At 54.3% G+C, this 27,213-nt stretch overlaps 1 protein-coding gene and 1 long non-coding RNA gene across 3 annotated transcripts; one reads left to right on the top strand and one right to left on the bottom strand.

Moving 5' to 3' along the window:
• Window positions 1-830: 830 nt before the first annotated feature.
• On the top strand, window positions 831-24,386 carry LOC135995252 (uncharacterized). Its single transcript, XM_065646459.1, has 16 exons — window positions 831-934; window positions 1,372-1,479; window positions 1,635-3,810; window positions 6,161-6,216; window positions 6,446-6,588; window positions 6,857-6,964; window positions 7,144-7,275; window positions 7,379-7,651; window positions 7,738-7,801; window positions 10,066-10,641; window positions 10,755-11,205; window positions 11,784-11,969; window positions 12,854-12,943; window positions 20,573-20,699; window positions 21,137-21,244; window positions 21,426-24,386. Exons 1-16 carry the CDS (start codon window positions 855-857, stop codon window positions 23,408-23,410), a joined length of 6,663 nt encoding a protein of 2,220 aa, XP_065502531.1. The 5' UTR covers window positions 831-854; the 3' UTR covers window positions 23,411-24,386.
• Window positions 7,719-11,040, bottom strand: LOC135988965 (uncharacterized). Of its 2 annotated transcripts, none has more exons than XR_010606255.1 (3): window positions 10,921-11,040; window positions 10,152-10,302; window positions 7,719-9,089 (listed from the first exon to the last, which is right to left on the bottom strand). It is a non-coding gene; the product is annotated as an uncharacterized LOC135988965 (long non-coding RNA). The 2 variants fall into 2 exon arrangements; XR_010606256.1 differs by having other exon boundaries at window positions 7,719-8,853.
• Window positions 24,387-27,213: the final 2,827 nt, after the last annotated feature.

Raw genomic sequence — 27,213 nt, 5'->3', positions numbered from 1 at the left:
GTGCTTGGCAGGGACCATCTCTCCTGGCTGTGCTCGTGACAGGACAGGCATCTCCTGTGGAATCCGGAGCATCCCGCCTCCCTCTTCCCGGATCAATACCTGCACGGGCTCCATCTCCCGCCGAGAGCAGCGACGCGCTGGGCTCCAGGCTGCTGCGGCAAGGTGGGGTCAGGCACGGCCCCGGCTCTGGGGACACCGCAGGCTGGGATTGCCGTGGTTGGTCCTGTGGTGCAGCAACAGCAAAACACCCGTGGGACCAGCCAGGCTGTCGGTCCGGTTGGTGCAGAGTGTTGTGGGACAGACGTGCTTTGAGACCTGGTGCGGTGCAGGGTGCTCTCATTCCTCTCTGCTGAGCCGCACCACGGGCTGGGCCAGACCTTGTGTCACGGTGCTGTCCCCAGCCCCAGAGGGCGATGTGGTTTGTGGTGCGATGGGGAGACAGGGCACCATCTCAGCTGCTCTGGCATAGGTCCCTAATCTAGCACAAGCAGAGCAAACCTGCCTTTAGGCCTCTAATCTTTTCCCCTCTCCCAGCACAGCTGGTGGGGTGTCCTGCCACACAGGGCGGCAAGCCTGAGCAAGTCCCAAGTGCCCTGGTGACTTTGCTGTGCCACCCGGCTGTGCCACCGCCTCCCTTCTGCCCTCGCCCTTCCCTGACAAAGATGCTCTGAGATCCCCCAGTGCTGCCCTCGGGATGCCAGAGCCCTGGTGCCAGTGGGTCCCTGCCCGGCAGCAGCAGAATTTCAGCAGAAGTGCTTAGTAAACATACAGTGTGACGTGCTGAGACGAGCATGCTTCTTGCTGCAGATGTCGGTGACGTTTGAGGACGTGGCCCTCTACTTCTCCCCTGAGGAATGGGCAAAGCTGTCGGGCTGGCAGCGGCAGCTCTACCGGGAGGTGATGCTGGAGAACTACCAGATGGTCGCCTCGCTGGGTGAGGACTCTTTCTGGTGATGTTGGGCTGGGGTCAAGCCAGAATTCACCTCTTTAACTGAGCTGGAGCCCTTGAACAGGAAAATGCAGCTCTCTCCATTGCTGCCTGAGTGGTGGTGATTGCAGGTTTGACCCTGCCAGGCAGCCTCCTGTGGAGAGCGGTCCTGGAAGAGAAGATGGGGTGGGATGGGATGGGTCTAAACCTCCCTGGTGCAGCTTTGAGCTGTTCCCAGGCATCCTGTCTACAGAAGAGTGGCCAAGGTGACGAGGGCGAGGCGAGAGGGGCTGCAGGTGCAGAGACAGTGGGGACGAAGCCGCAGCCTGGCAGGGGCAGGAGAGAAGAGCGGTGTGGGGGGGATGCTGGGGCTGTGGGTGCGGGGGCCGGTGCTGCTGTCCCGGCAGTGCGGGAGAGGGGGCTTCTGTCTGTGCCCCGGACAGGCTGGGCCACCGACAAGCCAGAGATCATCTGCAAGATAGAGCAGGAAGAGACACCGTGTGTGCCGGAGCCCCCCGGGGAGTGCCAGAGGCACCAGACCCCTGTGCCAGGTAAGTACCAGGTTTCTCACAGAGCGGGGTGGGCAGTTAAAGGAGCACTGTCCCCTTGCCCGGGGTGATCCATGTGCCTGAGAGGGTGCGAGGCTGGCAGGGTGCCCATGCTGCTCCCCAAGGGAAGGGCTCCCATGTTGCCATTCTGTTTCCAGCAGTGACCCCAGTCTCTCCTCCCCAGCAGCCGTCAGCCCTGGGACGCAGACGGAGACCGAGCGGGTTCCTGAGGGGCTGCCAGAACCCACCGCACTGCTCCCGGGGATCCCAAACCCTGACATGAGCTGCCAGGCAGGCTCAGCCTGCAGCCAGCCAGGCGGGAGCCAGGGGCTCCAGTTGGGGCTCCCCCGTCCCTCCTCCCTTCCAGACCCCCAGCCATTAGAGAAGAGGCGTCTCAGGTGCCCCAAGTGCAACAAGAGCTTCAAGAACCAGATGTTGCTGGATGTCCATGTGCGGAGCCACATGCGTGAGCGTCCCTTCCACTGCACTGACTGTGGCAAGAGCTACATCTACAAGCAGCGCTTGCTGAATCATCAGTGTGTGCACAGCGGTGAGAAGACTTTTGCCTGTGTTGACTGCAGCAAGAGCTTCACAGAGAAGTCGAGCCTCATTATCCACCAGCGCATCCACAGGGAGAAGGCTTTCACCTGCACTGAGTGTGGCAAGCGGTTTGTCCGGAGGCAGTACCTGCTGAATCACCAGCGCATCCACACTGGCAAGAAGCCATTTGCCTGCACTGACTGTGGCAAGCGGTTTGTGCTAAGGCCAAACCTGCTGAAGCACCAGCACATCCACACTGGGGAGATGCCCTTCACCTGCGCTGACTGTAGCAAGAGCTTCAGGGATAAGGCGACCCTCGTCATCCACCAGCGCATCCACACTGGGGAGAAGCCCTTCGCCTGCACCAGCTGTGGCAAGAGCTTCAGGAAAAAGGAGACCCTCATTATCCACCAGCGCATCCACACCGGGGAGAAACCCTTTGTCTGCACCGACTGCGGCAAGAACTTCAGTGTGAAGAGCCAGCTCATCATTCACCAGCGCGTCCACACCAGGGACAAGCCCTTCACCTGCACCGACTGTGGCAAGAGCTTCAGGGCAAAGGTGGACCTCATCATCCACCAGCGCATGCACAATGGGGAGAAGCCCTTCACATGCACCAACTGTAGCAAGAGCTTCAGGGATAAGAAGACCCTCAACATCCACCAGCGCATCCACACTGGGGAAAAGCCCTTTACCTGCACCGACTGTGGCAAGAGCTTCAGGGCAAAGGAGACCCTCATCATCCACCAGCGCATGCACACTGGGGAAAAGCCCTTTACCTGCACCGACTGTGGCAAGAGCTTCAGGGCAAAGGAGACCCTCATCATCCACCAGCGCATCCACACTGGGGAAAAGCCCTTTACCTGCACCGACTGTGGCAAGAGCTTCAGGGCAAAGGAGACCCTCATCATCCACCAGCGCATCCACACCGGGGAGAAACCCTTTGTCTGCACCGACTGTGGCAAGAGCTTCAGGGTGAAGAGCAAGCTCATCATTCACCAGCGCATCCACACCAGTGACAAGCCCTTCACCTGCACCGACTGTGGCAAGAGCTTCAGGGTGAAGAGCAAGCTCATCATTCACCAGCGCATCCACACCAGTGACAAGCCCTTCACCTGCACCGACTGTGGCAAGAGCTTCAGGCAGAAAGACTACATCATCATCCACCAGCGCATCCACAGTGGAGAGAAACCCTTCACCTGCTCTGACTGTGGCAAGAGCTTTACCCAGAAGTCGGGCCTCATGAAGCACCAGCGCACCCACACTGGGGAGAAGCCCTTTGCCTGCACTGACTGTGGCAAGAGCTTCAGGGAGAAGAAGACCCTCATCATCCATCAGCGCATCCACACTGGGGAGAAGCCCTTCACCTGCACCGACTGTGGCAAGAGCTTTGTCCAGAGGCAGAATCTGCTGACGCACCAGCGCATCCACACTGGGGAGAAGCCCTTCACCTGCACTGACTGTGGCAAGAGCTTCAGGGAGAAGAAGACCCTCATCATCCACCAGCGCATCCACACTGGGGAGAAGCCCTTCGCCTGCACTGACTGTGGCAAGAGCTTCAGGCAGCAGAAGCAGCTGAAGAGACACTTGTGGCTGCACCGTGGCTCGGGGGTTTTGCCAGTGGGTGGCCGGCAGGAGAAAGGGAGCCTTTCCCCAGCAGGGGGGCAGGCAGAGGCCAAGCCCTTCCAGTGCGGTGTCTGCGACAAGCGGTTTTGCAAGGAGAGGCTCATGCTGGCTCACCAGCGCACCCACGGCACCCCCAGCCTGCAGCCGCCTCCGCAGCCCAGCACCCCCTGAATCTGCTGCTGAGGGGCCCGTGGGCACCAGGGGCTGCTGTGGGGGTGGCTGTGGGGGATATCCTGGTTTTCTTTGGGATACAGTAAATTTTCTTCCTAGTAGCTGGCATAGTGCTGTGTTTTGGATTGAGAATGAAAACAATACTGCTAATACATGGATGTTTTGGTGGTTGCTGAGCAGGATTTTTCAGCCTCTCATGCCCTGCCAGCTGGGAGGGGGCACAGCCAGGACAGCTGCCCCAAAGTGGCCAAAAAGCTATTCCTTATGACATCATGCTCAGTTTAGAAACTGGGGGGAGTTGGCCAGGGGCACCGTGGCTCAGGGACGGGCTGGGCATCGGTCAGCGGGTGGTGAGTGATTGTGTTGTGCATTGCTTGTTTTGTATATTCTTACATCATCATCATTGTCATTATCCCTTTCCCCTTCTACTACACTGTCTTCATCTCAACCCATGAGTTTTACACAGATCACTGGATGAGCCCAACTGAAGTTTTGTGTCTATCATTTAGCTTTTAGAAATATGTTTTAAATAGAAAGAATTACTTAGAATTATAAGCTTGTGGATTTTTTTAGTATACTGTCTGGTTTGCATTAGTAGGTAATTTTGCTGAAATCATAAATGGTGTGTTGTAAAGTTCCTCTTATGTTCACTGAACTCGTGTCTACTAGAGCAAATCAAAGCAGATACAAACCATCAATGTGCACAAAAGGGAGAAACACCCCGATGTGGCAATATGTTGAGATCTGGCTTGTGAGAAACTGCAGAAGTTGACGATCGTGAGAACAAGCGCTGGGCCTACATGCTACATGACAACACCAAGGACAAAAGAATAGTGTGTGATAGATAAAAAGGCATTTATGGCAGTAACTTTGGTGGGAACACAAAACACATTGCTTATGTAATGACTAACTAAACAAATCAGCAAATGCTTGAGCAAGCACCATAGCAAGTATAAACGCAAGCCTGAGTTTGTAATAAATGCCTCTCATTGCACCTTACCGGGAGTCCGTGCCTCATTCGCTACAAACGGCGCCCTGAGCAGGGACTTTCAGTTCGACTGTAAAGGAAGCTGCTGTTTGGTAGCGAAGCCCCCTTGAACCAGGTACAGGAATCGCAGTGCACCCATCACCGAGGAAAGGTGAGCAATTGGGAACCACGGGCGGGAAGATATCCCTAGAACAAAGGCAAAGCCTAGATGTCCTTCAACCTTTGTTACGAAGGCAAAATCAGGACATATCAGGAGTACGATTAGTGACTTTATTAGAATGGATTGCTGATTATGTGCCAGACTTTCCTACGAGTGGTACATTTCAGTTGGAGGCATGCCACAAAGTCCGACAAGTATTATACAAACAGGCAGCGACTGGAGATAGTGCTGCTTGTGAACATTTATCTACTCGGGGGAAAATTATGAGTACTTTAAAAGTGGCTCAGAAGGGAGTAGCTGCACAAGTAGCGGCTGGCTGTGAACCTTCTGCTCCTCCCTCGGCAGGGAAGGAGTGGGATCCTGTAGATGTATCCGTCAAAAATGCACTGACCATGGATGCAGTAGCGGAGAAAGGGCTGGCTGATAACGAAGTCTCACGTGTACGCTACAGTGAACGCTTTTGACAAAAGATGGTTTGTGGGAGTCGCCCAGCAACCCTCTTGATCCTGGCCCGATGGACCTGGAGTGAGAGCCTGATTTATTCCCCCTAGATGATACTTTGCAACTGAAACTAATTTAACCATGTGGGATAAATGTAGAGAAGACGCTTTTAAAACAGGTGACTGGAAAGTGTTTACGGCATGCCCTGTGATCTACGGTGAACGGCAACCTCTAGACTTTCAACAGGTATCGTATGAAATTGAAAAGGAATTGCGAACATTAGTTAAAGAAAATGGGGTTATTTCCTAATTTGTTGTGAATTTTTAGAAGCGTTAAGCTCCTCCTACACACTTACTCCGCATGACTGCCGTTCTTTGTTGAAAATGATCTCAACCACTACTCAATATACTGCACGGCTATCTGATTTTCAGGAGAACTGTACTACAGAGGCTATTGATAACGCATATTGGCAAAGAGGAACTGGTTACAGTCATCTAGCTGGGGAATGTGCCCATGCTTTGCCGGAGAATCAAGTTGCATATCCCAGAGAGATATATAGTGTAATAGCAAAATGAGCAATGAAAGCAATTGGGAAATTACTGGTGGGAACACAAAATATATCGCTTATGTAATGACTAATTTAGCAAATCAGCAAATGCTTGAGCAAGCATCATAGCAACTACAAATGCAAGCCTGAATTTGTAATAAATGTCTCTCTTTGCACCTAAAAAAGAGAGTCCATGCCTCATTCACTGCAGGAGGTGATGCTGGAGAACTACCAGACGGTCGCCTCGCTGGGTGAGGACTCTCTCTGGTGATGTTGGGCTGGAGTCGAGCAGAATTCACCTCTTTATCTGAGCTGTAGCCCTTGAACAGGAAAATCCAGCTGTCTCCATTGCTGCCTGAGCGGTTGCGATTGCAGGTTTGACCCTGCCAGGCAGCCTCCTGTGGAGAGCGGTCCTGGGAGAGGGGATGGGGCGGGATGGGATGAGATGGGGCAGAACAGCCCCTTTCAGTGTGAAGGGACCTAAATGCCCATCTAGGCCAACAGTGCGACACTTCGGGGCTGACCACAAGTGGCAGCGTGTTGTTACAGGTGTTGTCAAAACGTCTCTGAAACAAGGACAGGCTTGGGGCATCGACCTCCTCTCCAGGCAGCCTGTTCCAGGGTTTGACCACCCTCTCGGTACAGAAATGCTTCCTCACGTCCAGTCTAAACCTCCCTGGTGCAGCTTTGAGCTGTTCCCAGGGGTCCCGTCTGCAGGAGAGTGGCCGAGGTGACGAGGGCGAGGCGAGAGGGGCTGCAGGTGCAGGGACGGGGGGGCTGAAGCCGCAGCCTGGCAGGGGCAGGAGAGAGGAGCGGGGTGGGGGGGATGCTGGGGCTGTGGGTGCGGGGGCCGGTGCTGCTGTCCCGGCAGTGCGGGAGAGGGGGCTTCTGTCTGTGCCCCGGACAGGCTGGGCCACCGACAAACCAGAGATCATCTGCAAGATGGAGCAGGAAGAGACACCGTGTGTGAAAGATACCCCCGGGGACTGGCAGAGGCACCAGAGCCCTGTGCCAGGTGGGTACTGGGACTCTGGTGAGGGGGTGGAGTGCTCAAGGTGCACTGTCCCCTTGCCCCAGGGGATCAACGAACCTGGAAGGGTGCGGGGCTGGTGGGCTTCCTGTGCCGCTCCCCATGGGGAGAGGTCCCACGTCCCCACCCTGTCCCTGGCGGTGACCCCAGTCTCTCCTCCCCAGCGGCCGTCAGCCCCGGGACACAGAGGGAGACCGAGCAGGTCCCAGAGGTGCTGCCAGGCCTCGCCGCCCTGCTCCCGGGGATGCCAAACCCGGGCGGGAGGCATCATGGGGGCTCGGCCTGCAGCCAGCCAGGTGGGAGCCAGGGGGCCCAGCTGGGGCATCTCCACCTCCCCTCCCTCCCAGACCCTCACCCATTAAAGAAGAGCCCTCCCTGGTGCCCTGAGTGTGAGAAGAGCTTCAAGAACCAGACGGCGCTGGATGTTCATGTGTGAGCGTCCCTTCCACTGCACTGACTGCGGCAAGAGCTTCATCTACAAAGAGAACCTGCTGAATCAGCGGCAGGTGCACAGCTGTGAGAAGCCCTGCTCCTGCACTGACTGCGGCAAGAGTTTCACCCACGGGCCAATCCTGCTGATGCACCAGCGCATTCACACTGGGGAGAAGCCCTTTGCCTGCACCGGCTGTGGCAAGGGCTTCACAAGGAAGTTGACCCTCCTCATCCACCAGCGTATCCACACTGGGGAGAAGCACATGCTTGAGCAAGAGCTTCTCAAAGAAGTCAGCCCTCAGTTTTTGGTCTCCCATCCACAACAGGGTTGCTTCACAAATATTTATTGCAGAGGTGTGAAGAGTTGTCGAGTTCTATTCCTGCCCTGCGGTGAGTGCTCTCCAGTCTCAGCATAGTTGTCTTTACAGAAACAAGTTTGACACCTTCTTTATCTGCCCGGGCCTGTTCGGTGCCGTTCTCTTGTCTCTCTGGAGTTTTCTTCTCACACATTCTGTACAGAGCCACCAGCGAGAACACAGCGAGGGTAATGACCATAAAGGTGATGACAATTGGCATAGCCAGGGTTAGTCAAATTTACCACATAGATATAATCCTTCATTGGTACCTGCACGTTGGCAGCAGCCGCCAGCACATAAGGATGTGAAGTAGAAATCGTAACTGTATCACTATGCTAGTGAGTGAGATTTAATGTGTACTGATTTGGCTTTTCTTCTAATTTCCATGAGCCACGTGCCTCATAAAAAAAGGCAAGGCTAATCACCGGGTGTTCAAATTAACTGGACTAAGGCTATCGTTTACTTGTACCTGCAAAACCAGTCCTGACAACCCACGTCCTGACCACTTTACTGTCTCATTGCTTACTTGTGAAAAATTAACAGGCTTAGATGAATTTGAAATCAAACGTCCTCTGGGTCCTCAGTCCCGATAATGTAAATCTGTCCCATTCTGATATGCTGGTGCCTCTAATTTACAGGGGGCCCGGTACAAACTCAAAACATCTCCTGTGGTCATTTTAGAAACCTTGCATGTTGGAATGTCAGCAGGAGGTTTCAAAGCAGAATTGTGACTTACATCTTGGTGTTCAAGACCTGGAATGGAAATAAAAGTGAAATTGCCCTGAACAACCCCTCCCTTCTCTTGCTGTTGATAAAACAGGTGAAACTTCTCTGACATCATTAGACAATTGTTAATTGGTGTGTTAGAAACACATACAGGAGGGGTCTCAACAAAATACTGTTGTGTTTGATTTAATTTATTCCAATCCCTGTTTTCCAGCACCTGACCTGCTGGTGGTATCCGTGCACCACCTACCCAGTGTGTGTCATTGTTGGAGAGAGGAACTTCAGGATCCCATCATGTTAGAGGTCTGAAAAGAGGTGGATCCACGATGTAAGCCCAATATACGTGCTCTCCCTCTACAGCTGGAACCATACCAAGACATCACAAAAGAAACACTTACTGCATTATTGTAGGAGATAATAGCCAAATAGGCAAAGAAGGTGTTAACTGGAGTGAGGGGGGCGCCTGCAGCTGCCATCCATCAACAAAAACTGTGCGAGCATGTGGGATCGGACCAAATACAAGTACGGTCTGTGGCCTGATGTCACAGACATGCAGATTCTGCAGCGATTTACATTTAGGCATGCCAAAAGCTGTGCTGTTAAAAAAATCAGATAGCACAGTTTGCAAGGACATAGATTGTGAATAAAAAAATAAAAATCAGATTTCACAAATGGTACATATATGACACATGGCTCATTGCCTATTAAGACCTGAATATGCTCTCTGCCTTTTTTGATCAGAGTAACCATCAATTCTAGAAGCTGAGTAATAGTTTTATGGAAAGAACTGGGAAAAATATTCCATTCCAAATATATCAGTCTGTTTGCTTTCTCATCATATTGTCCTACAATAGCCACAGGTTGTCAAAAATCTGCAAGTGTAATCGAATACAGTCAGCCTGTAGGGTTGTCATAAACTTGTACATCAGAGTCGCTAAGCCCATTTTGGCTTTTGTATTTATCGGATATGTCCATGTCTATGTTTATTGGAAATCCTGTTTCAGTTATGTCTCAGTGCTATCAGTGTAGTGTTGGCTTTACCAGATACTTCAGCTGCCCGTACTAGCAGAAATACAGCATCCAAAATTTCCTTGGAGATTTCTTGCTTGCAGCAAGCAGATCTGCACCCTCTTCCCCCGCTTTCACTGTTTTAGCAGCAGGCAGCCAGGTTTTTCCTTTTTTTTTTTTTTCCTTTCTCTTCTTGCTGCAGTTTAAATACAGCCAAGGCCACACAGGTGGCCTAATCACTGGTACCAAGTGGGAGCTGCCAGGCTCTGGCAGACTCCTAGGTTACAATCACAGAATCACAGAATGTTAGGGATTGGAAGGGACCTCGAAAGATCATCTAGTCCAATCCCCCTGCCGGAGCAGGAACACCTAGGTGAGGTTACACAGGAAGGCGTCCAGGCGGGTTTTGAATGTCTCCAGAGAAGGAGAATCCACAACCCCCCTGGGCAGCCTGTTCCAGTGTTCCGTCACCCTCACTGAGAAGAAGTTTCTTCTCAAATTTAAGTGGAACCTCTTGTGTTCCAGCTTGAACCCATTACCCCTTGTCTTATGCTGGTCCCGCAGGTGTTTTGCTGTTGCTGCACCACAGCACCAACCACAGCAATCCCAGCACGTGGTGTCCCCAGAGCCGGGGCCGTGCCTGACCCCACCTTGCCGCAGCAGCCTGGAGCCCGGCGCGTCGCTGCTCTCGGCGGGAGATGGAGCCCGTGCAGGTATTGATCCGGGAAGAGGGAGGCGGGATGCTCCGGATTCCACAGGAGATGCCTGGCCCGTCACCAGCACAGTGAGGACAGATGGTCCCTGCAAGCACAACATTTTCCTTAAGAAATCAGGGGCACATGTTCACTCAGCTGCCCACAGCTGCCTTCCCTGCACCCCGAGCCTGCACAGCTACTGGGAAATGGACCCACCCAAAGAGCAGCGCCCACCGACCCAGCCAGCTTGCGGTAAAGGCGAGAAAGAGCCACGAAAAAGAAAGGGTTTGGAGGCCCCCGAGTGGCCGAACCTTCCTCCCCTGCCCCCAGCGGCAGCAGGCAGATGTGCAGGGGTGTCCCGGGGCTCTGAGCAGCCGGCCCGGCCCCAGCCCAGCCCTTCCCAGCGCCGGTGCCGCCAGGGCCGGATCCAGGGGGGCCCGGGCGGGTGGGCCACGGAGCAGCGTGTCCGCGTTGCACGGGGGCCACGGGGCGAGGCGGGGAAAGGCCGGAGCGCCGGGGGGAGCCGGGCCCTAAGGGGAGTCCGGGGGGGGCCGGCAGGGCTGGGGGGCGGCCGGCGGAGGGGAGAGCACGGGAGAGGCCGTCGGGGCCGGGGTCCCCTCCCGGGGCCGCCCGGCGGGGGATGCCCGCGGCCGGGGAGCGCCGGGACCCCGCGGGGGGGCAGCGCCCATCCCCGTGCCGCGGGCCCGCCGCCCGCCGCCCCTACCTGCGCCGGGGCCGCGCCGCCAGCCCGGCACGGACAAAGGCGGCGCCGGGAGCCGCCGGCAGCGTCAGCCCGGGAGGGCCGCCCGCCGCCGCTGCAGCACGGGAGCTGGAGTCCTGCCGCTCCGCCCCGCCCCGCCCCGCTCCGCTCGGCTCGGGGGGGCGGGCACCGGGGAGCACCGCTGTGGCCTGGTGGCCCCTGGCCCTGCCCCGCAGCCCTGGCCCCGCGGGGCCCCTGGCAGGGAGTCCCGGCACCGGGGGCACCGGCACACGGCGGGACGCGCGGGGGGTCGGGCAGGGTTGCTCTTGGCAAACATTCCTTCGCCTTTTCTAGTCGGCCGTGTCCCATCTCCCTCTCGGAGGTCAGAGTCATCACTGTGTGTCCCGTCATCGTGAAAGCCACAACCCCAGTGGCAGCACCAGCCAGGCGGCCAAGTGTTGATTCACATAATGTGTCTGCTCCTGCCTGCACCCTTTCCTCTGACTGGGAAAAACAGAAAAGATAATTCGAGCACTTTGAACTGCACCCCTAGAGTTTTGCAGCCTTGCTTGGTTCTGCCCAGGTTCCACCTGGCCATGACATTTGTGCCCACATGAAACAGCAACAGTGCATAATGGCCCAAGTTCCTAACAAGTTGTGGCATCCCAGACCTCATCACCTGGAAGGCAGAAAACATCACATAATTCCCGGTTGGGCTGACAAACAGGTGCCTTGGTGCCTCTCAGCAGAGAGTCTCCTGTGACAAGCCATCATCATTTCCTTTTTGACTTCTAGCGTGTCCTGCCACTGCAGTTCCTCCCTGCAGAGGTTGCTCAGAGGTGACTTCGGCTGTTAATACACCATATCCATTCCCATTTGTTCTGCAGGAGGGAGGAGAACGCAGCAGAGTTCTGCTCGTGGGTGGACAGGACAAGCACCCACCGCTCTCCCAAGATGGCACTGACCAGCCGGGGCTGTGCCGGGGGCTGCCGGCCGTCACTCCATCAGCTCCCTCGGTAGCTTCCCCAAGCAGCGGGAGGAGTGGAGAAACCCACTTTGACCCTGGAGATGTGGTGAGTGTGGGGGAGACCCCCAGGTCCTGCCGCAGCCCCTCAGCCCCTGCCCTGCCCCTGTCCGCGCTGGGCAGCCCTGCCCGCCGGCCGAGGAGGGGGTGCTGCCGGCGGGTCCCGCCGGAGGGGCCGGGGCGCAAAGGGGTCTCTTCCCCACTGGAGCTGCTGGCAGGGACAGAGGAAGAGCAAGTCACCAGGAATGGAGGGGACAGGACACAAAGCTCTGCAGATTTGGAGCTGCCCACCCGTCATGGCCACAGGGCAGCTTGTCCTGGAGGTTGTCCTCGTTCTCCAGGCCACCCAGGGCTTCTTTTTTTCTTATTGGACTCTCTCAGTCCTCCATCCAGCTTTTTTACTGTTCTTATCCAGATGGTTTGCAGTCTCTGCTGACAATGCTTCCTCTTTATCTCTGATACTGGTCTTCAAGGCCCTGTCACGGGCCATTCAGTGATAGACTCGTGATGGTTCATTTACGTTGATCTCGAAGCGCAAAATTAAGGCGACCAAAATGTCAAGGGGTTATAATTCAATCAAACAGTGTTAACCTTATTAATTTGCCCATAAAGTGGCACGCGATAGAGAAAGTGGAGAAATGGAAAGAAAAAGGGGGGAAGGGGATAATAGCTGCCACCACAGGTCCAAAGGTGTCCCTGTGGTACCAGGTCCTGAAGCAGCGTCCTGCCGGTTCTCCGTCATGATCCGTGGTCCTTTGGTGGGGAGATCTCAACGACGTTCAGTCAGGAACCATCTTTTATGCTTCTTTACCTCTCCCTTTCTCCCATGGATTGAGGCCAATCTCCGACTTTGTTTCGCAATCCAGACTTAACTGCACAAGTCCCCGCTTCGCTTGGCAGAACTTGTCTGCGCCTGCGTCGCCTTGTGTTCAGGGGTCTCTTACTTGTCTGCTGGGTGACCTCAAGACCCTCTTCGAGCCTCTGCGCAAGCTCCTCTTCGTTGGCCTTAGTAACAGGGAGGAGGTGGGGGCAAGTTTGGCTGAGGGAGCAGGTGAAATCCATCTTCTGGACAGCAGCTATTGTTACCTGTAGTCCCAGGTCGGAGAGTCCTTGCACAGTTCTTTCTCTCAGGGCATCTGTTCTCCAAGTCCCTGATGGCAATGTTGAGGCAAATACTGTTGGATAGTGTGAGACCCGTGAACGGGAAGTCCTAATTCTAACTGCTCAGCAGCAGTGATGTGAGACTGGGGAATGATCTGGCATGGGGGGCAAGGAGGCCCAATGGCAAGAAGGGGTTAAACTGTCTGGAAGTGAACCCCATCTAAGGAGACTTCCTGGGATTGAGAGCCCTCACCTTCCCCTTGGTGAGCAATTATTTCTCCTGGATATACCCTGGAGTGAGCCCTTGCCCCCACCGGGCAAGTGATGATTTCTCCAGGGTGCCCTTGGGGGAGAGAGGCTTCTCTTTGAAAGAGGGCATGTGGGCTGGGGATCATTATTCTTGTGTGGTTGTGTGGTGATAATATCCTCAAGTGGTACATCAAACCTGCAGTTTGTTAAATGTTCTCAGAGTGCTGATTCACTTGCCTTGGTTTCTGTCATTTTGTTCCTGTTGCAAAATAAAGTTGATTTAAGCTTCTTATTTGCTTGAAGTCATTTTGGGGTGCCTCTGTGACATATTTAAATGGGTGTATTTGGTGGGATACCAAAAATGGAGAAATTATTCCAGAGGTACAGCTGTGATCTTTCCACACCATTCTGTCCAAAATTGGGGCACAGAAGAGAGGTGGTTCAGTCACTGAGTGGCCGTAGCCACGTGTGCTGTTCTTCGTGCTGTTCTCTGTGTCATCCTGTTCGCCAGCTTAAAGCAGGTACGAGAGCGGCGCAAATATTATAAACAGTTGGAGAGATGCGACAACTAGAAATAGATTGTTTGAAAGCGGAGATACGGGGAGGGAGAGAATGGACATATTTTTTAGAACAAGAGATTGTGTTAGCACAACTGGGGAAGCTCCCCCGTGTTGCCCAAAGCCAGAAGCTGATCGTGGGTGTGGATCCCAAGCATCGGGAGGTGCGACCTCTTGTTGGAACAGAAGCTGATGTGCCACTAAGCGACAATGAGACAGGAGGGTGCTGGAGACCTGGTGTGTTTTCAAGTGACAGACTGGATGCTGACTAGTTTTCAGGGACCATATTTTAAGTTAAATGTCTCAAAGTGAGTTTGCTCCTGTCTCTGAACAGTGACGTCACTCCTTGAAGACCTGCCTTGCTATGATCCCCTGGAAACTGCCCAGCTACAGGCAATAGGGGACTTGCCTGGTTACAAGCAATCACCTTCACCTGCCGAGGCACATGCAGTGCTACACGGGACCAGCGTGCTGGCACTGAGAGTGTGTGCAAAGGTGCTTACCGAGCAGTATGTGTCATTGCCAGGGGAAACTACATCCCAGAATATACCCCAAATGCCTTATAAAAGACTGTATGACCACGCAGCACGAGCTCACGACGCAGAGACCCCAGCCACTGACCATCCTCATGTGTGTACCTCTCAGGGACATGAGGGACAGTCACCTTGTGAGTGACAAACAAGCTGCCTTCCTGAGACGCACTGCCCCGCCTACTGAAGCCAACTGGATCCTGGATCCATGGTGGCAAACTTTCTCTTGCAAAACTGTTCCGACCGCCTGCTAAGTTTCCTCCTTTCCTGTCTTTTTCTCTCTGCCCTATCACTGTCTTCTTCATAAGTGCTCAATAAAGTTCCCTGGTTAAGCAGCATCTGACCTCGTTTGTGTCTCAATCTCACTCCGGGTGATATAAACGAATCTCTCTGGCTCGCGGCTTCCTGGACCAGACCCCAACATTTCTGGCGTCATGGGCAGGATCACCTGGAAGTGAGAGTGTCATCTGTTTTAAGTGTGTACTTCTCAGGGGGGAAGCGGTGGACCTTTGTGTAAAATTTATACTTATGTGCTGCCTCCCTGAGATGACCTCTGACCCTCCACCCCCACTTCGCTTGTCAAAACCTGCTTGTTGAACAATCCCTGTATGCTCCAAAGGGACCCTAATGGGGAAAGTGTGTGCCCTTGGCTGAGGGGCTGCATCTCTCTTTTCAAGAGATGTAATTTGCCATTGAGCGCAATTGGGCATCACTCAGAGGCCAAGCCCAGCCCCTCCCAGCCCCCAGTATTATACTGAGGTCAAGCTGGAACATGAGAGGGTTTAGCCTCTGCCAAATTTATTCTTTTAAAGCAATAATGCTCAAAGACCCTGTGAAGAGAGATTTCCCAGAATTAAATATGCGTGACAGTGATACCATCCCTGCAGGCAGGGATGGGCTCTATAACTTTTTAGACAAATGTAAAGCACGACCATCAGCACCCGGTATAAATTGGGCACAAGATGATTGGCATAACTTGCTAAGTGTTACTGACTGAATTAGCATCCTGCATAGAAATGCTAGACTCCAGTCTGGAAAAGGGAAAGCCATCATATATGCCGTGTTGGGTGCCAATCTGGTGGCAGCTGTAGAAGCCAGGGAGTGACAACGCAGTGCTCAACCTCGAACTATACAGTCCTTGCAAGCCCTTGTTCAGTCCTTGCAGGGACAAGCAGAGGATTTAAAGTGACAGTTAGAACAAGAAAGAACCCAAGCAAATTACTTACAATCTGCTCTTAAACAACAGCTTCTCACCGGCACAAGCTGCAGTGGCTGCTCACATGCTAACAGGGGAGCTATATACTCCTGTGAAGAACTAGAAGAGACAAAAAAAAGAGGTGCAGTGCTAAACTTGAGATGTTGTCTTGAATAAGTGTAATTGTGATCCGTTTGCATATTTGAACTTGGTGTTTGGTTTGCTTATCTGAGATCAGTATTTTAGTATGCATATTAATATTTGGTACAAAAAGAAATTCATTTTGGGAGATAATTACAAAATGGGAACTGGTTCCTATACTAAAGTACCATCTTGCTCCCCCTAAGGATGCATCCTTACACATTAGAGTAAATTTGAGGGGAGAAGTGGCCTGAATATGGGATTTTGGGTTCTGTATTGCAGTTGGTGTTGCTCTGCAGAAGTTTGGAAAAATGAGGTGAAGTCCAGTACTGTATGTTAGCTTGTTCTACTTTTTACATAATAATTTGAGATCATAAAAGAATGTAAGCTGTTAATCTCTGCTTTGCTTGGAACTTACGTACTAGTTGGAAATATGAAAAGGAAAACTAAATGCTGTGAGGGGTGTGAAATTGGGAGAGGTTGTATTGGAGGGCAGCCAGAGTGTGGACTGATTTGGATAAGGGGGTGAAGATAGTGGGTTGATGTTTAATGTGTTGCTTGTTGACACCCTTGAGAGGTTGTGGAGAGTGGATGGGACTGTGGGAACGACTATTTCTCAATTAATTGCATATGCATAATAGAAGGAATGAAATTGAAAAAAAAAAAAAAACCAACAACCAAACCAAAAAAACCAACCAAAAAAAACCCCAAAAAACAATGAAAAGAGACATCAAAAGCCAAGGCCTGTGCTGTACAAGTTGAATGAGGCACAGAAATGACCTTACAATCCTTGAGATTGTAAAGAAGGTATGTATTTACAGCACTGGACACACGGAGGAATAATTTCCACCTAAAACGTGTGCAAATTTTCAGTAGCTGTGAGCTTAGTTAAATGCTGTACAGTGTTACATATTCATGAAAGTTCTAGGAACGCCTATACATATCGATAACCTGTCCCCGAGAAGGCGGTTCTTATTACAATGAGTTCCGGGAAATTATTTCCACAGTCTCCACCTTTGGGCCCTCCTGGTTGCGCCTGCGCAGTGACCGTGAACTGCGGTCGTCTTCTCTGTACACGTTCACCTCTGGCCTGGTGTGCTGAGTTGGCTGGGACTCAGACTGCTGAGTTGGTTAGAACTGGCGTATCTCCTGTGCTGTGCCCAAGTTTCAGTTATCTAATTCACCCAAGGATGCGCCAAGGATGCACCCAAGATTTTGTCTCTCTGCAATGCCTGTAAAGTCATCAGTGGACTTTTGTTTCTCTTACAAGAAGTTACACAAAGCCAAGCAAAGATAGGCAATTGTAATGTGGGTTAAGGGATCTAAGTGTTGTGGGTTAAGGGTTTGCTCTCTAAGTGTTAGCTCCTTAAGTGTTAGTTCTCTAAGTATTAATTAGTTAAGTGTTAATTAGTTAATTCGCTGTGTCATGAACATAAACTTCAGGCCTGTGTTAGGCTGCAAGTTAAACTTGGCCAGCTCATTGCAATAGAGGAGGCTGCCAGGGCCCAGCAGCTCCCACTTAGAACCACAGAATGTCCTGAGTGGGAAGGGACCCACAAGGATCATCGAGTCAACCTCCTGTTCCTGTATATGACAACCACACAGGTCACACCATGTGTCTGAGGACGTTGTCCAGTCTCTTCTTAAACACCGTCAGGCTTGGGGCCGTGACACTGGCTGCCAGGGACACTGTTGGCTCATGTTCAACTTGCTGTTGACCAGAAGCCCCAGATCTTTCTCTGCATCCTCCAGAGTGTCAACAGCTCCCCCCAGTTTGGTACTAGCCATCACATCACCTGCATGGCCTTGCCTGTATCTAAACTGCAGCGAGAAGAAAAAACCTCACGGCTCGCTGCTAAAGCAGCAAAACAGGGAGGGGGGTTGTGATTTGTTTATGTTTTTATTGTAAGTGTCCTTCTTGGGAACCAGTTCTTCACAGGATTAGACAAGAAATGCATGTTATAGAGTAAAAACTGCCTATCTTGCAGGCAGCACTTTTTCAGAACTTGCATTGACAGGGCTGCAAAACATTGCCCATTTCTAGCAGAAGGCTGGAAGGCTGGGAGCTGCTCGGCTGGCAGCACGGTGCCACTGGGAAAGCTGTAGCAGGGTCTTGGCAAATGCCATTGCACTCCCTCTGCAGTCTTACCTGGCCGGTTAGTTTGTGACGGCGTCAAGTATCTCCATATTCAACTGCAGTTATTTCTGTGACTGTCACGATAGTACCCACAACCCTGATGAAAATGAGGTTCCAGTCTTACAGAGTAGCAAACAGGATTGTTTGCATCCTTTGAGGTTACTGACGAATTCAGAGGGAGAAGTTTGCATTCCATTTTATAAATCCCATAGGTAGTGAGGGCCTAAATAGCAAAGACTGTGATTCTTTGGTGAGACTTGTTTTTATACAACTATATAGATACCTGGGACAAACGTAGAGGTCTTAATTAGTGTAATATATTGTATACTTTTAGTCATTAGATTTATAATCTCCTATACTGTCTTGCATTCTCTGGTTTTTAGTAGGCTTGTCAGGAGACTTTGCATTTCTTTCAATTGTAGTTGTTTTCTCAAAGCACTGTAAACTGTATATTGCTTGAAATCCGCTGCTCTCCAGCTTTGTCTCTGAATCATCAATCTATGTTTTCATTTTTATCTGGTGGATGAACTGCACCGGCAGTACACGCTAGAAATCACAAAAGGAAATGATGATGGCTTTTCATGGGGCCCCTCTGCTGAGGGGCACCGAGACACCTGTTTGTCGGTCCAACAGGGAATTATGTGACGTTTTCTGCCTTCCAGGTGATGAGGTCTGGGATGCCACAACTTGTTAGGAACTTGGGCCATTATGCACTGTTGCTTTTTCATGTGGGCACAAATGTCATGGCCAGGTGGAACCTGGGCAGAATCAAGCAAGGCTGCAAAACTCTAGGGGTGCAGTTCAAAGGGATGGGTGCTCAAGTTATGTTTTCCTGTTTTTCCCAGTCAGAGGAAAGGGTGCAGGCAGGAGCAGACACATTATGTGAATCAACACTTGGCCGCCTGGCTGGTGCTGCCACTGGGGTTGTGGCTTTCACGATGATGGGACACACAGTGATGACTCTGACCTCCGAGGGGGAGATGGGACACGGCCGACTAGAAAAGGCGAAGGAATGTTTGCCAAGAGCAACCCTGCCCGACCCCCCGCGCGTCCCGCCGTGTGCCGGTGCCCCCGGTGCCGGGACTCCCTGCCAGGGGCCCCGCGGGGCCAGGGCTGCGGGGCAGGGCCAGGGGCCACCAGGCCACAGCGGTGCTCCCCGGTGCCCGCCCCCCCGAGCCGAGCGGAGCGGGGCGGGGCGGGGCGGAGCGGCAGGACTCCAGCTCCCGTGCTGCAGCGGCGGCGGGCGGCCCTCCCGGGCTGACGCTGCCGGCGGCTCCCGGCGCCGCCTTTGTCCGTGCCGGGCTGGCGGCGCGGCCCCGGCGCAGGTAGGGGCGGCGGGCGGCGGGCCCGCGGCACGGGGATGGGCGCTGCCCCCCCGCGGGGTCCCGGCGCTCCCCGGCCGCGGGCATCCCCCGCCGGGCGGCCCCGGGAGGGGACCCCGGCCCCGACGGCCTCTCCCGTGCTCTCCCCTCCGCCGGCCGCCCCCCAGCCCTGCCGGCCCCCCCCGGACTCCCCTTAGGGCCCGGCTCCCCCCGGCGCTCCGGCCTTTCCCCGCCTCGCCCCGTGGCCCCCGTGCAACGCGGACACGCTGCTCCGTGGCCCACCCGCCCGGGCCCCCCTGGATCCGGCCCTGGCGGCACCGGCGCTGGGAAGGGCTGGGCTGGGGCCGGGCCGGCTGCTCAGAGCCCCGGGACACCCCTGCACATCTGCCTGCTGCCGCTGGGGGGCAGGGGAGGAAGGTTCGGCCACTCGGGAGCCTCCAAAACCCTTTCTTTTTCGTGGCTCTTTCTCGCCTTTGGCGGGAGCCAAGTGGGTCAGTTGGCAATGCTGTTTGGGTGGGTCCTTTTCCCAGTAGCTGTGAAGGCTCGGGGTGCAGGGAAGGCAGCTGTGGGCAGTGGAGTGAACATGTGCCACTGATTTCTTCATGAAAACGTTGTGCTTGGCAGGGACCATCTCTCCTGGCTGTGCTCGTGACGGGCCAGGCATCTCCTGTGGAATCTGGAGCACCCCGCCTCCCTCTTCCCGGATCAATACCTGCACGGGCTCCATCTCCCGCCGAGAGCAGCGACGCGCTGGGCTCCAGGCTGCTGCGGCAAGGTGGGGTCAGGCACGGCCCCGGCTCTGGGGACACCGCGGGCTGGGATTGCCGTGGTTGGTGCTGTGGTGCAGCAGCAGCAAAACACCTGTGGGACCAGCCAGGCTGTCGGTCCGGTTGGTGCAGAGTGTTGTGGGACAGACGTGCTTTGAGACCCGGTGCGGTGCAGGGTGCTCCCATTCCTGTCTGCTGAACTGCACCACGGGCTGGGCCAGACCTTGTGTCACGGTGCTGTGCCCAGCCCCAGAGGGCGATGTGGTTTGTGGTGCAATGGGGAGACAGGGCACCATCTCAGCTGCTCTGGCATAGGTCCCTAATCTAGCACAAGCAGAGCAAACCTGCCTTTAGGCCTCTAATCTTTTCCCCTCTCCCAGCACAGCTGGTGGGGTGTCCTGCCACACAGGGCGGCAAGCCTGAGCAAGTCCCAAGTGCCCTGGTGACTTTGCTGTGCCACCCGGCTGTGCCACCGCCTCCCTTCTGCCCTCGCCCTTCCCTGACAAAGATGCTCTGAGATCCCCCAGTGCTGCCCTCGGGATGCCAGAGCCCTGGTGCCAGTGGGGCCCTGCCCGGCAGCAGCAGAATTTCAGCAGAAGTGCTTAGCAAACATACAGTGTGACGTGCTGAGACGAGCATGCTTCTTGCTGCAGATGTCGGTGACGTTTGAGGACGTGGCCCTCTACTTCTCCCCCGAGGAGTGGGCAAAGCTGTCGGGCTGGCAGCGGCAGCTCTACCGGGAGGTGATGCTGGAGAACTACCAGATGGTCGCCTCGCTGGGTGAGGACTCTTTCTGGTGATGTTGGGCTGGGGTCAAGCCAGAATTCACCTCTTTAACTGAGCTGGAGCCCTTGAACAGGAAAATGCAGCTCTCTCCATTGCTGCCTGAGTGGTGGTGATTGCAGGTTTGACCCTGCCAGGCAGCCTCCTGTGGAGAGCGGTCCTGGAAGAGAGGATGGGGTGGGATGGGATGGGTCTAAACCTCCCTGGGGCAGCTTTGAGCTGTTCCCAGGCATCCTGTCTACAGAAGAGTGGCCAAGGTGACGAGGGCGAGGCGAGAGGGGCTGCAGGTGCAGAGACAGTGGGGACTAAGCCGCAGCCTGGCAGGGGCAGGAGAGAAGAGCGGTGTGGGGGGGATGCTGGGGCTGTGGGTGCGGGGGCCGGTGCTGCTGTCCCGGCAGTGCGGGAGAGGGGGCTTCTGTCTGTGCCCCGGACAGGCTGGGCCACCGACAAGCCAGAGATCATCTGCAAGATAGAGCAGGAAGAGACACCGTGTGTGCCAGAGCCCCCCGGGGAGTGCCAGAGGCACCAGACCCCTGTGCCAGGTAAGTACCAGGTTTCTCACAGAGCGGGGTGGGCAGTTAAAGGAGCACTGTCCCCTTGCCCGGGGTGATCCATGTGCCTGAGAGGGTGCGAGGCTGGCAGGGTGCCCATGCTGCTCCCCAAGGGAAGGGCTCCCATGTTGCCATTCTGTTTCCAGCAGTGACCCCAGTCTCTCCTCCCCAGCAGCCGTCAGCCCTGGGACGCAGACGGAGACCGAGCGGGTTCCTGAGGGGCTGCCAGGACCCACCGCACTGCTCCCGGGGATCCCAAACCCTGACATGAGCTGCCAGGCAGGCTCGGCCTGCAGCCAGCCAGGCGGGAGCCAGGGGCTCCAGTTGGGGCTCCCCCGTCCCTCCTCCCTTCCAGACCCCCAGCCATTAGAGAAGAGGCGTCTCAGGTGCCCCAAGTGCAACAAGAGCTTCAGGAACCAGATGTTGCTGGATGTCCATGTGCGGAGCCACATGCGTGAGCGTCCCTTCCACTGCACTGACTGTGGCAAGAGCTACATCTACAAGCAGCGCTTGCTGAATCACCAGTGTGTGCACAGCGGTGAGAAGACTTTTGCCTGTGTTGACTGCAGCAAGAGCTTCACAGAGAAGTCGAGCCTCATTATCCACCAGCGCATCCACAGGGAGAAGGCTTTCACCTGCACTGAGTGTGGCAAGCGGTTTGTCCGGAGGCAGTACCTGCTGAATCACCAGCGCATCCACACTGGCGAGAAGCCATTTGCCTGCACTGACTGTGGCAAGCGGTTTGTGCTAAGGCCAAACCTGCTGAAGCACCAGCGCATCCACACTGGGGAGATGCCCTTCACCTGCGCTGACTGTAGCAAGAGCTTCAGGGATAAGGCGACCCTCGTCATCCACCAGCGCATCCACACTGGGGAGAAGCCCTTCGCCTGCACCAGCTGTGGCAAGAGCTTCAGGAAAAAGGAGACCCTCATTATCCACCAGCGCATCCACACCGGGGAGAAACCCTTTGTCTGCACCGACTGCGGCAAGAACTTCAGTGTGAAGAGCCAGCTCATCATTCACCAGCGCGTCCACACCAGGGACAAGCCCTTCACCTGCACCGACTGTGGCAAGAGCTTCAGGGCAAAGGTGGACCTCATCATCCACCAGCGCATGCACAATGGGGAGAAGCCCTTCACATGCACCAACTGTAGCAAGAGCTTCAGGGATAAGAAGACCCTCAACATCCACCAGCGCATCCACACTGGGGAAAAGCCCTTTACCTGCACCGACTGTGGCAAGAGCTTCAGGGCAAAGGAGACCCTCATCATCCACCAGCGCATGCACACTGGGGAAAAGCCCTTTACCTGCACCGACTGTGGCAAGAGCTTCAGGGCAAAGGAGACCCTCATCATCCACCAGCGCATCCACACCGGGGAGAAACCCTTTGTCTGCACCAACTGTGGCAAGAGCTTCAGGGTGAAGAGCAAGCTCATCATTCACCAGCGCATCCACACCAGTGACAAGCCCTTCACCTGCACCGACTGTGGCAAGAGCTTCAGGCAGAAAGACTACATCATCATCCACCAGCGCATCCACAGTGGAGAGAAACCCTTCACCTGCTCTGACTGCGGCAAGAGCTTTACCCAGAAGTCGGGCCTCATGACGCACCAGCGCACCCACACTGGGGAGAAGCCCTTTGCCTGCACTGACTGTGGCAAGAGCTTCAGGTATAAGGCGACCCTCATCATCCACCAGCGCATCCACACTGGGGAGAAGCCCTTCACCTGCACCGACTGTGGCAAGAGCTTTGTCCAGAGGCAGAATCTGCTGACGCACCAGCGCATCCACACTGGGGAGAAGCCCTTCGCCTGCACTGACTGTGGCAAGAGCTTCAGGGAGAAGAAGACCCTCATCATCCACCAGCGCATCCACACCGGGGAGAAGCCCTTCGCCTGCACTGACTGTGGCAAGAGCTTCAGGCAGCAGAAGCAGCTGAAGAGACACTTGTGGCTGCACCGTGGCTCGGGGGTTTTGCCAGTGGGTGGCCGGCAGGAGAAAGGGAGCCTTTCCCCAGCAGGGGGGCAGGCAGAGGCCAAGCCCTTCCAGTGCGGTGTCTGCGACAAGCGGTTTTGGAAGGAGAGGCTCATGCTGGCTCACCAGCGCACCCACGGCACCCCCAGCCTGCAGCCGCCTCCGCAGCCCAGCACCCCCTGAATCTGCTGCTGAGGGGCCCGTGGGCACCAGGGGCTGCTGTGGGGGTGGCTGTGGGGGATATCCTGGTTTTCTTTGGGATACAGTAAATTTTCTTCCTAGTAGCTGGCATAGTGCTGTGTTTTGGATTGAGAATGAAAACAATACTGCTAATACATGGATGTTTTGGTGGTTGCTGAGCAGGATTTTTCAGCTTCTCATGCCCTGCCAGCTGGGAGGGGGCACAGCCAGGACAGCTGCCCCAAAGTGGCCAAAAAGCTATTCCTTATGACATCATGGTCAGTTTAGAAACTGGGGGGAGTTGGCCAGGGGCACCGTGGCTCAGGGACGGGCTGGGCATCGGTCAGCGGGTGGTGAGTGATTGTGTTGTGCATTGCTTGTTTTGTATATTCTTACATCATCATCATTGTCATTATTCCTTTCCCCTTCTACTACACTGTCTTCATCTCAACCCATGAGTTTTACACAGATCACTGGATGAGCCCAACTGAAGTTTTGTGTCTATCATTTAGCTTTTAGAAATATGTTTTAAATAGAAAGAATTACTTAGAATTATAAGCTTGTGGATTTTTTTAGTATACTGTCTGGTTTGCATTAGTTAGTAGGTAATTTTGCTGAAATCATAAATGGTGTGTTGTAAAGTTCCTCTTATGTTCACTGAACTCGTGTCTACTAGAGCAAATCAAAGCAGATACAAACCATCAATGTGCACAAAAGGGAGAAACACCCCGATGTGGCAATATGTTGAGATCTGGCTTGTGAGAAACTGCAGAAGTTGACGATCGTGAGAACAAGTGCTGGGCCTACATGCTACATGACAACACCAAGGACAAAAGAATAGTGTGTGATAGATAAAAAGGCATTTATGGCAGTAACTTTGGTGGGAACACAAAACACATTGCTTATGTAATGACTAACTAAACAAATCAGCAAATGCTTGAGCAAGCACCATAGCAAGTATAAACGCAAACCTGAGTTTGTAATAAATGCCTCTCATTGCACCTTACCGGGAGTCCGTGCCTCATTCGCTACAAATGGCGCCCTGAGCAGGGACTTTCAGTTCGACTGTAAAGGAAGCTGCTGTTCGGTAGCGAAGCCCCCTTGAACCAGGTACAGGAATCGCAGTGCACCCATCACCGAGGAAAGGTGAGCAATTGGGAACCACGGGAGGGAAGATATCCCTAGAACAAAGGCAAAGCCTAGATGTCCTTCAACCTTTGTTACGAAGGCAAAATCAGGACATATCAGGAGTACGATTAGTGACTTTATTAGAATGGATTGCTGATTATGTGCCAGACTTTCCTACGAGTGGTACATTTCAGTTGGAGGCATGCCACAAAGTCCGACAAGTATTATACAAACAGGCAGCGACTGGAGATAGTGCTGCTTGTGAACATTTATCTACTCGGGGGAAAATTATGAGTACTTTAAAAGTGGCTCAGAAGGGAGTAGCTGCACAAGTAGTGGCTGGCTGTGAACCTTCTGCTCCTCCCTCGGCAGGGAAGGAGTGGGATCCTGTAGATGTATCCGTCAAAAATGCACTGACCATGGATGCAGTAGCGGAGAAAGGGCTGGCTGATAACGAAGTCTCACGTGTACGCTACAGTGAACGCTTTTGACAAAAGATGGTTTGTGGGAGTCGCCCAGCAACCCTCTTGATCCTGGCCCGATGGACCTGGAGTGAGAGCCTGATTTATTCCCCCTAGATGATACTTTGCAACTGAAACTAATTTAACCATGTGGGATAAATGTAGAGAAGAGGCTTTTAAAACAGGTGACTGGAAAGTGTTTACGGCATGCCCTGTGATCTACGGTGAACGGCAACCTCTAGACTTTCAACAGGTATCGTATGAAATTGAAAAGGAATTGCGAACATTAGTTAAAGAAAATGGGGTTACTTCCTAATTTGTTGTGAATTTTTAGAAGCGTTAAGCTCCTCCTACACACTTACTCCGCATGACTGCCGTTCTTTGTTGAAAATGATCTCAACCACTACTCAATATACTGCACGGCTATCTGATTTTCGGGAGAACTGTACTACAGAGGCTATTGATAACGCATATTGGCAAAGAGGAACTGGTTACAGTCATCTAGCTGGGGAATGTGCCCATGCTTTGCCGGAGAATCAAGTTGCATATCCCAGAGAGATATATAGTGTAATAGCAAAATGAGCAATGAAAGCAATTGGGAAATTACTGGTGGGAACACAAAATATATCGCTTATGTAATGACTAATTTAGCAAATCAGCAAATGCTTGAGCAAGCATCATAGCAAGCATAAATGCAAGCCTGAATTTGTAATAAATGCCTCTCCTTGCACCTAAAAAAGAGAGTCCATGCCTCATTCACTGCAGGAGGTGATGCTGGAGAACTACCAGACGGTCGCCTCGCTGGGTGAGGACTCCCTCTGGTGATGTTGAGCTGGGGTCGAGCCACAATTCACCTCTTTATCTGAGCTGGAGCCCTTGAACAGGAAAATCCAGCTGTCTCCATTGCTGCCTGAGCGGTTGCGATTGCAGGTTTGACCCTGCCAGGCAGCCTCCTGTGGAGAGCGGTCCTGGGAGAGGGGATGGGGCGGGATGGGATGAGATGGGGCAGAACAGCCCCTTTCAGTGTGAAGGGACCTAAATGCCCATCTAGGCCAACAGTGCGACACTTCGGGGCTGACCACAAGTGGCAGCGTGTTGTTACAGGTGTTGTCAAAACGTCTCTCAAACAGGAACAGGCTTGGGGCATCGACCTCCTCTCCAGGCAGCCTGTTCCAGGGTTTGACCACCCTCTCGGTACAGAAATGCTTCCTCATGTCCAGTCTAAACCTCCCTGGTGCAGCTTTGAGCTGTTCCCAGGGGTCCCGTCTGCAGGAGAGTGGCCGAGGTGACGAGGGCGAGGCGAGAGGGGCTGCAGGTGCAGGGACGGGGGGGCTGAAGCCGCAGCCTGGCAGGGGCAGGAGAGAGGAGCGGGGTGGGGGGGATGCTGGGGCTGTGGGTGCGGGGGCCGGTGCTGCTGTCCCGGCAGTGCGGGAGAGGGGGCTTCTGTCTGTGCCCCGGACAGGCTGGGCCACCGACAAACCAGAGATCATCTGCAAGATGGAGCAGGAAGAGACACCGTGTGTGAAAGATACCCCCGGGGACTGGCAGAGGCACCAGAGCCCTGTGCCAGGTGGGTACTGGGACTCTGGTGAGGGGGTGGAGTGCTCAAGGTGCACTGTCCCCTTGCCCCAGGGGATCAACGAACCTGGAAGGGTGCGGGGCTGGTGGGCTTCCTGTGCCGCTCCCCATGGGGAGAGGTCCCACGTCCCCACCCTGTCCCTGGCGGTGACCCCAGTCTCTCCTCCCCAGCGGCCGTCAGCCCCGGGACACAGAGGGAGACCGAGCAGGTCCCAGAGGTGCTGCCAGGCCTCGCCGCCCTGCTCCCGGGGATGCCAAACCCGGGCGGGAGGCATCATGGGGGCTCGGCCTGCAGCCAGCCAGGTGGGAGCCAGGGGGCCCAGCTGGGGCATCTCCACCTCCCCTCCCTCCCAGACCCTCACCCATTAAAGAAGAGCCCTCCCTGGTGCCCTGAGTGTGAGAAGAGCTTCAAGAACCAGACGGCGCTGGATGTTCATGTGTGAGCGTCCCTTCCACTGCACTGACTGCGGCAAGAGCTTCATCTACAAAGAGAACCTGCTGAATCAGCGGCAGGTGCACAGCTGTGAGAAGCCCTGCTCCTGCACTGACTGCGGCAAGAGTTTCACCCACGGGCCAATCCTGCTGATGCACCAGCGCATTCACACTGGGGAGAAGCCCTTTGCCTGCACCGGCTGTGGC

The sequence above is a fragment of the Caloenas nicobarica genome, chromosome 1 (assembly GCF_036013445.1).
Source record: "Caloenas nicobarica isolate bCalNic1 chromosome 1, bCalNic1.hap1, whole genome shotgun sequence".
Lineage (NCBI taxonomy): Eukaryota > Metazoa > Chordata > Aves > Columbiformes > Columbidae > Caloenas > Caloenas nicobarica.
Note: the sequence above shows the minus strand (reverse complement) of the source record. Positions and strands in the feature narration are given on the sequence as shown.

Coding starts and splice junctions, on each gene's coding strand:
- LOC135995252 (XM_065646459.1), top strand. CDS start 855: ATGGGCAAAGCTGTCGGGCTGGCAGCGGCAGCTCTACCGGGAGGTGAT. Junction 7,276..7,378: donor CTCGGCCTGCAGCCAGCCAG/GTGGGAGCCAGG, acceptor GTGTGAGAAGAG/CTTCAAGAACCAGACGGCGC. Junction 20,700..21,136: donor CCAGATGGTCGCCTCGCTGG/GTGAGGACTCTT, acceptor TGCCCCGGACAG/GCTGGGCCACCGACAAGCCA.